General features: G+C 29.6%; 2 protein-coding genes across 3 annotated transcripts in view; one reads left to right on the top strand and one right to left on the bottom strand.

The window, feature by feature from the left end:
- The first annotated feature begins 3,653 nt into the window (after positions 1-3,653).
- LOC107165007 (uncharacterized) lies at positions 3,654-7,585 on the top strand. The gene is made up of 5 exons (XM_015513053.2): positions 3,654-3,789; positions 5,782-5,864; positions 5,936-5,963; positions 6,042-6,319; positions 6,391-7,585. The coding sequence occupies exons 2-5, from the start codon at positions 5,782-5,784 to the stop codon at positions 6,899-6,901; spliced, it is 900 nt and encodes a 299-aa protein (XP_015368539.1). The 5' UTR covers positions 3,654-3,789; the 3' UTR covers positions 6,902-7,585.
- A 534-nt stretch (positions 7,586-8,119) lies between these two features.
- LOC107165019 (nucleolar complex protein 4 homolog B) overlaps positions 8,120-9,887 on the bottom strand; it is a 567,342-nt gene continuing 565,574 nt past the window's right edge. For both annotated transcript variants that reach the window (XM_089228570.1, XM_015513066.2), the window contains exon 9: positions 8,120-8,886. In XM_089228570.1, the coding sequence (XP_089084696.1) occupies positions 8,767-8,886 (120 nt within the window). In that variant the 3' untranslated portion in view covers positions 8,120-8,766. The remainder of the gene's footprint in view (positions 8,887-9,887) is intronic.

The raw sequence follows: 9,887 nt of genomic DNA, 5'->3' as shown, positions 1-9,887 counted from the left end.
ATTTTGTCTTTCAGACACGCGTGAAACGTGAAACCACATTCGGAAAACAAATAAAAAATGGTTTCTTACGATCGTTGAGCACTTCACCTTTGAATAAATCACGAATTTTAAAAGTTATAAAGAATAATATTTTCGTTAGTTACATTGGCTTTGTGCTTTATTATTATCTGACTTAAACAATACTAGGTACCTTTATCTATAGTCTTCATTGTCTTGAGTCCTTGAGACAATAATTAAATACTAGAGACTAGACGAACAAATTGCTAAAATACGAAAATCTTGCTTCCATCCGTTTTATCTATGCTATGCGTTTGCCAGAAAGCAAAAACAATTAATGTAATGCACTGTTAAATACGTCTAGCTATTTAAATGTTAAAGATTAATATTTTGTATTTTCGGTTTCAGATATTGATATTTATTTTTTGCCGATTTCAATTTTGATTTTGATTACCGGTATTGGTGGGATACCTTCAATATTTTTGACCATTTTTTTTTTTTTTTAATTTGGACCTTTTTAAACTAGACATGAACATATTAATCATTGGTATATAATAATTGCTAGTACCAAAAGTTATAGGTAACTACTTATATTTCCTAATTGGATCTAATATCTATTTATAATTGATATTTACTGTCTATTTATGATTTGTACTTTTGTATACAATAATATCTATCTAATAAGTAGGTTCCTATTATAATTATAATAAGTTATTCCATCACCCAAATTTTAAATGCTTTGGTAACGTTTTATCATTTTTAATTTTTTTTATCATGAACCATGGTGTATTTTTTAACACATATTTGAAAAAAAATTACATTTTATTCTAATAACATTGATTAAAATATGAGCCCTATATTCTGAGACTGAGACTTAAATTTCAGGGCTCCGATTACAAAATGTCGAGTGTGCTTTGGCACACTCAGTACTCCCGTGCGCACGCCTTTGTTTTCAGGATTAACTTTGATGCCTTTATGAACATTGAACATCCAACATAGTTATTTACGGACGTACTATATTGATAACAACCAGCATGCCTTATTTGAATAGACGTAAAATTGGGAGAGAGGTAGTTCCAAAAACTCCCGAAACTTTTACAAATATTTCCTAATTTCACCAAAGTATAATAAATTAGGATAATACGTATTCATTTATATTTCTAATATCCCCTTTATAGCATGGTTGATCCCATACATTTTTCTAGGGAGATGGCAAAAGCAATTAAAATTAAAAAATAAATGAAGACTTTTTATAAAAAAAAAACTTCTAAGCTTCAATGAATATTATAATATCGTATAATATACGACGTGTATAGTTTTTATACATCTGCGGCTTTGTCAGCAATAACAGAAAATGCAACTGCTGCGTTGGCTAAATTAACTAATTTTTTAATTAATTTTCCGCCTAGAAATATGATTTAATTTTGAATTCTAGGTTATGCGTATTTTAAATTTCTCTCGTGATTTGATTTATGTTTTTATAATATTTAATTTTCTGATTCAGTCCGAAAATTAATTAGATCATAAAAAATACTTGAAGTTGAAATTTTTCCACTTACAGAAAAATCATGAGTTGCATAAATTGAATACTTGAAATTATTGGTTTCACTTGTTCAAGGAAATTTGTCTTGTTACCTTTCATAACATTAAAAAAATCATTTGCTCGTGTAGTTATTGCGGTACCATTGTCTAGATAGATGTATTCGAAAAGTATGTACATTTTTATGTTTTATTAATTGTTTTATTTTAATCCCACGTCTTTTATACCTCAATGAACATTTAATTTGAATAAAGCATACAATCAACAAAAGCCTCCTCTTACACCTCTAAATAGGGGGTAAAGACGTAAGACGCATCATAAGGTCTAAGTTTTTTCCTACCTTGGAGTTCACGCCTTTCAAAATTTTAACTACATTTATGTCTATGCGTATTTGGGATTGGCCAAATGGCCTGCAATGAGAAATGTAACAACTAACAATACGATTAGTTTTTACTAGCCACGTGTCCACGCATCATATATTCATATAATATACAGTTTAATATAATTTGACACATTTCAATCAACTATCAAGTATAAGTAATAGCTATATTAAAACTATGTTTTATTTATTTAGAAATAAAAATGAAAATCATAACTTTTTATTTGATTTTAAGAATAGGTATCTTAAGTATTTTAATTTATTGCCTTTGGCTACATTTACAAAATTCAACAGAATTTTTTTTTTTATGTGTGGAGGGGTATTATTCTCAATATCATCTACCTTTTTTACGTCTTTACCGTTGTGGACGAATTTCAATAATTATATTATTTATAACCTCACAGTGGCATAACTAGTGAGTAGGAGGGGAGGGGTTTAAGCTTCACATAGACATTTTGACATTTTTAGTCCCTCTATACTTGATAGACATACGAGCACAACTTGTTGATTTTACAGGAAGTCCTTGCTGCTGTGACTTTTTTTAATTTAATTTTTATTTTTAAACGGTATATACAATCTGTTCCTTAGGAACAATAAGAATATGAGATAAATGATAAACAATACATGAAAAAACTTGATGGGAGGGGTTACCCAGTGGTAACACTGCCCTTACTTGAAATACTTGGTGATTTTATATTTTATATATTATATATACATATTTTTATTTTTATTTTATTTTTAATATATTGCTATTTTAGATTACTCGTTAATCGTAATTTAGATTACTCGTGCTGCTGTGACTACTAAATTATAATAGCACTGCTGTAGTGAGAGTGTGAGGTACTGTCTATGTTTATTTTGAACTTAGGATTTTTATTTTTTAGTACCTCAGCCCCTGTAGCTATTAAATCCTATACTTCCACCCATATTATAGGCATTTACTCTTCATAGGCATGCGAAAAGTTTAATGACATGATGCGGAGGTGAGGACAAACATTTTGGTCACTCACGCACAGTCTTTGTAAATTATTATTAAAATATTAAAGATAATTTAGAACATCAGTCATGATTCAAGATGTAAGATTTCTTTAAATTCGAAAAGACGAAAATAGTTTAGGAGCTACCTAGTTAGTGCCTACTCTGGTATTCTTGTCACACGCCTGTAGGCTGTGTTTATCATTTGTCTCTACTTTCTTTCAAGTTCAACAATCAATTCGAGATGGAGGTAAATATAATTTGTGACCAAGAATCGCGGTTCATTGACCGCCACTGCCTGGTCAGTAGGTAATAATAACGATAAATAATAATATTATCTCTTAATTAGAAATATATATATATTTATGGCACATCGTCCGAGAAACTACCTCGAACAACAACAACGAAAAAAACTCCAACGATAAACAATAAAATGCCTGTAAACAATAAACACCACAGGTATTTATATACAATATACATGTCATTGTTAAGGATGTATAAACACGAAACACGCACAACCCAATGGTTATCGTCGGACGGGCCCACTCGTCACCCAACCACCCGCCAGGTCGGACCCATCCGCCCCATCCGTCCGCCCGCCGACCGCGCGCCGGCCGACTCGTATCAATATATCCCCGTCGCCGGTAACACTGACGGAGTGACGACCGCCGAGCACGAGCTCGCCAATGCCACTATCTCCTCGACGGCCTGCGAGTGTGCATGGGCACATTCCCATTCGCGACGCTACCATCGTCCACCTGGATTCTTGGACGGAGCGGAAGACGACCACGGTGCACGCCGCCATCGTCGGACGACGCTGCACACGATAGCCGCGGTGTGGCCGTCGCAGAGCCTGCTCTGCACTCGTTCCGGTAACGACAGACGACGCACTGAGCAGGTTCGTAGAAGGGTTTCATATTTGTTTTGTTAATGTTTTCGGGCGACGGAACGCACGTGCCGCGCCTGATCTGCACGGCGTTTAGTGGCCTTGGTAGACGGCCGCGGACGGCCAAGCGGCTCGGCCGCGCAGTTGTACTCGGAGGTTGTCTGGTGCGCGACTGCGCCAGACCACTCATCCGCGGTCTCGCAACAACAAGACGTTTTCCCGAGACGTTTGATCGAAAGATCTTCCACAGATCCGTGCGTACCGCGGTCTTCGGTGCCCGTACTCCTGATGGTTGGTGTCGGTCCACCGTAACCATTACCACTGCAACCTCAGTTCCACGGCTTCTTCCGTGTTGTTTTGGCGCCGTCGCACAAGTTCCTTGTCCTCCTTCTTACGCCATCTGCGTAGGTTCTGACATTTTGTCGTTCGATTTGATTACGATTTTCTCCTTTGCCAGTTCGACAATAATTGCGCTAGTTAACTTTGAAAGTTCGTCTGTTTTCGTTTTAATTGTTATTATTATTTTTTTCTTACGATCAATTTTTGTCAATTTTTTTCAATCTCGTTTTCATCATTTTTCGACTTTTCGCTTTTGATTCCCCTAGAGTGTAATCAAAAATTAATATAAAGAATTATTTAAATCGCATTCCGATTGCTGAATGAATATTTTTCCCATAAGGTAATTGACACTGCGTTATTACACTTCTACCTACAGACTTTCTACATGTGTGAGGTTGATTGATTTCATAAATGCAAAAACATTAGTTTGACATTTGTAATCAATGATATCAATAACTGGAACAAAAAAAAATCGTTCATTTATAATAATTTTATCAACTTTGAAGCAGAGGTAATTTCATTTAAATGTGTACTGGACGACACGTTTGTAGAGTTCTCCGATAGTAATTTCTTATAAACCATATTTCTAGTAGATTAGCATTTTATATTTTACAATCCTTTCAATTACTAGACATGGTTAACACAAATATCTATTGATTTGTGAAAAAAAATATTTTAAACAATGTATAGCGCTTATGTAGATAAGGAAGATGAAGTTTTTTCCAAAAAATATTTATTTATTTTTAATTTTCTGTAATTTAATTGAGATTTTCGTTTTAAACTCAAATGTTAGTTATATAATTTAGATATTAAACTAAAAAAGAAAAAATTTATGCTCTTGACATGATTTACCAAATAAAATTGTATACAAATTCAGTTCATCGAGTACACATACAATCACTAAACTATATTATGATACATTTGTCATAATTCTTATTATATATTTATATAATTTGTATTGTTTACATCTAATTAAACATAAATTTCTTCAAAATTTTATTGAAAAAATGTTTAAACAGTTATGCATTAACTTAGGTTTTTAGAATAAGATAATAAATGTATGAAATACAAAATTGGTTAACTATGAAAAATTAGAGCAGAATAAAATGTATTTTTCAAGAATATAATGGGTCTTAATGGAGATGTATCTGCATGAATACATCTAAAGAATTTTATGACAATAATTAATGTTTTTTTTTTTTTCTTTTTTTTTGGAAATAAAGTAATGAGTGTACCTAAACAATTTTTTTTATGGTTTTGATTTGCAATTTTTATATAAAAATTATATACATATCAAAAATTCATAAACATTTGTATTACAGCATAGCCTTTTTTTTTAGAAAAAAACTAGGACCGGTGTGTACTGTTTATCACAATACTGCCACCCAGGCAAATAGTAGCATAGCCTTACTGGCTTACTTTAATACTATTAAAATTTTTCTTTTCACAATCATGTGGTGTTCATTACTAGATGCATTTATTTACTGATTTATAAAAGAGTACAAGATTACCTTGCAATCCAATTAATTACGATAAAAGTTATTTATGACTTTGTTTAGAGTCACACCTATTTATTTATTTCTAATAATGTTAATGTATCAATGATAATAATTAATAACTATTATTAATAAACTGTATTTAAAATCTTTTTTAACTTGTTTTTAGATGATTAAGCCAAAAATGAAAGAACGCTATCGGAAACAAAAATTTTTGAAAAATTTTGGTCTACAACCAAATAAAACTCAGAGGTATATACCTTTTATTTTATTCAAGCTCGATTTAGAAGTTCAAAGTAATAATAATGATACATTTTTTTTAGGCCTGTGGAAGAAGAAAATGATATCAATGTGAGTATAGAAATTGTTGTTGAATTGTAATGTTAATATTGAGTCTTGAATGTGTCTAAGACCGGTATTTTATTTTAGATATGCGAACGAGTATGTTTTTATTACTTCGATGATGATGCACAAGTGGTATGCCGCGGTTGTTATAAAACCTTTAAAACTTGGTTAAATTTTCGATTGCATTTTAATACATTATCATGTCATACAACTGAAACAAATTACAAACTTAATACTTATAACGATGTCTATAAAAAATACAAGTTAAAGAAAGCCAAGACTAAGAAAAAAATTAATGACCGTTTAAGTGCTGCACAACTTATGGATTTGGAAACTTTGAACACACGCAAAACAAGAAAAAGGTAACATTTTTAATAGTTTTTATTGGTGAAATATAAAATAATTATTTAAATATTATCATTGTTATTTATAGATGTTACCAAAACACAAGAGCGGTTGTGATTGCTTCCAAATCTTCATCAGACTCTGGTTCAATAAATTCAGATAAATCGACGGTAAAGATATTGAAGAAGAAAGAAGTTATTGAGAACTATATAAGTAGCGATGAAAGTGTAGAGGAGTCAAAAACAAAACCAAATGGTTACAATGCTGTTGAAGTTAAAGACATTCCTAGAAGTACAAAATCCACAATTCCAAAATCACCTCATAATAATCAGACAACTCTAACCATTAAAACAGAATGGAATGCCAATGACTTATCACAGGTTTCTTCAGACGACAATTCGTCAAAATCTGCTCATTGTCCACCAAAATATAGTCCCAAAAAAGATCAGGCATTAAAATACCAGTATGTTTGTGTTATTTGTGATGCACAATTTTTGAGTAAATGTTCACTGACTATGCACCAAGTACAGCATATCAAATCAGATCGCAGTAGTTACAGCGTTTTTATGGCTGCATTAACTCAATCTGCTCGAGTGTAACATGTCAATATATATTATTCATGATACAAAAGGTAACTCTCGTCCCTATAATGAAGTATCAAGTCCTATTTATTTATTTATATAAAATTATTTAACTTAAACTGTTTGATTGATATTTATGGCTGTACAATTTTAATTCAATTTTTAGAAAATAACAATTTTATGTTTGCGTCATTTAAATTTTTATCATTTGTGGATTACCATTACATTTCACAACATAATGTTGTGACCATTAACGTCTTTCAAACAAAGTATTATGATATTTAGTTCTATTTGAATCCTATATTGTTTCTTTTTATTTTAGACTAAAATAATTTTTACCTTATTCCCACAATCAAATTGAGTTTTAGGTAACAGAAATATATTGTTTGGTTAAGCTTAAAGAAATAGATAACAACTTGCAACATTAAAAAGAATGTTTATCAACCATATCAAATATTATTAAATGCATGTATATAATATTTTTATTTTTGAAGAATAATTGTCAAACTTAACAATATCTTGAGCGGCTTTTTCTATGAGAGTCAAGTCAGTGATACTTTAATATAGGGCACATTAAACTATACAATTTGCTTTTTTTTGTAAAAAATAAATTATTATTAAATATTTATGTTTAAGACAAATGTTTTTTATTTTAAATGTAACCTCACTTATAAATAAATGAAATTTTTTTTTTTTCATCAATATTTGTTTTTTTGAGGTATAGTGTTATATAAGTATATTAAAAATATTAATTATGATACATTATGGTATTGGACTTAGATTTTAATACTGAACCTATTTCACTCACTCAATGTCAAATCAAACTGATGAACACTAAACTATATTTTTAACCAAACTAATTAAGGGCAAGACTAATGTTATTCATCATCTCTAAATTTGAGTACATAAATATTCATAAAATGCAATATGTATTTTTTAGTGGGTTTGTGAGCAGCAACTTACTATCTGTATCACATTTGCGACAATGATTTAGTAGCATTCATAGCAGAATTAATTTCATGTTGGTTGGTGGCTGTGCCCAAGGCGTAGCGAGCTTGAAATTCTTTAAAGATAATAATCTCTAATATTTTACCATCCTCGCCTAGATAAAGGTATTTACTGTCATATTTTTATCTATCTGCTGTAGTAATTAATAATAGAATAGTTGATGTGTGCTAAATTATTTCTCAGGTGGCAAACCTTTGCAGGGTGTGCTCATAAAATTATAAACACTAATATTATACAAGATATTTTTATTACAAATGTTGACATGATTAATATCTAGGTATGAAAGAAGTCAAATTTAACATTAATTTTTCTTATGCTTATTTAATATATCACAGTTGAGCATTTAGCAATGTACGAGGTTGAACAATTTTACTTGAATCTAAATAATCGTAACAATCGAGATTTAATGTAAATTCACAAATTATTTTTAATGAACAATAAATATTTAAATTTTAAATTTATTTTACCTTAGTTAAAATATTTATAATTATTAATTGTTAAAAATTTGTTATTTCACATTGGGGTATCTCCTCTGTCCACTAACACAGCACATTTATATATAAGTATTTTTTAATTAGGATTCTGAAAATAAATAAGTAGTTTTCTGTGAAGTATTTTGTTTTGAAATTAACATAGTCAAATTTAATATCTGCCAAGAATCCTTCAAAAATGGCGTCTGACAACATTGATAAATTTGGTGGATAAAGTTATGAATTAGGCTTATGATATATTAAAATCTATTTTCAGAATTCCTATCGCATCACTATATAGGATAACACTAATTAAATTATACAGACTCAATTTGTACAGTTTTGTGAAATATAAATTTAGCATATATTAATTAATATACATCATTAAAATTAACATAGTTTGAATTAATCATCTAAAGTCCATAAATCATCCATATGATTAGATAGTGGTAGAGAAAATGAAACCGGTTTTTCATATGTTAAGCTCACTTTTTGGAACTCTGTCTTGTATTCTTCATCAATCATCTATTAAAAAACCATGTAAGTTTATAAGTAATAGTATATGATTTTTAACATTTATCATTCATCAACATAAATACTACTATATTAGACTGAAATGTATAAATTAATTTTAAAAAAAGAAATTATCATGAGTACATAAGTATAGTCGCTAAATTATTATAGACATATTAAAAGTTAGATTATTCTTCTTTATTCAAAAGAATTATATTTTGGAGAGTAAAACATCATTTTTTCTAAATATGGTCTTAAAATAATTTAATATATCAGGTGATCTAATTAAAAATGACTACACTCACTATTTTGGTTTAAATTTTTTTTTTACAATTTTTAATTGTTATCTGTTTTTTATTTTTACTTTTTTAAAAGACAATACATTTTTTATTTATACTTTGAAGCAGAATATTTGGAGTATTCTGACCTTTAAAGACTAAATTAGTAATTAGCAGGGCTAGGATTTATATGCAATAAAAAATTGTAAAATATGCATTTTAATTTCTATCTTAGATTTTATATTGACCAACATACTTTTATTAATTGTTTTTATCTTTCTCTGTTAAACTATTCAATCTTTAATCACATACCTATTGTACCATAGGATTGTATTTATAAAAATAAAATTTGCGTTTGACAAAAAAACCAAGTTTTATACTTTAATCAGCAGAGATAGAGTTAAATACGAAATATTAATATTAAATTATAAATATTAATTACGAAATATACTATAAAACATGCATTTTTCGCATTCTTATAATCGAAATATGCAATAATATTCATTTTATTCAATATAATATGCATTTTATCCAAAATATGCAAAAACATGCAAAATTAAAATTCGTGGACATTACTGACAAAATCAATAATCAGAAGTCGCAAAAAAAAACATGCTGTTGCATATAAATCCTAGTCCTGGTAATTAGTATTTAAAAATTAGATAAGTGGTATAGAAGTGTACAGTGAAAAATGTCCCTACTTAGGAGCGTAGTCAGTAGGTAGGCCCAGGCCTA

The sequence above is a fragment of the Diuraphis noxia genome, unplaced genomic scaffold, assembly GCF_037042655.1.
Source record: "Diuraphis noxia isolate RWA-SAM2 unplaced genomic scaffold, SU_Dnox_SAM2 contig0005, whole genome shotgun sequence".
NCBI classification, from domain to species: domain Eukaryota; kingdom Metazoa; phylum Arthropoda; class Insecta; order Hemiptera; family Aphididae; genus Diuraphis; species Diuraphis noxia.
This window is presented reverse-complemented; position numbering and strand designations above follow the sequence as displayed.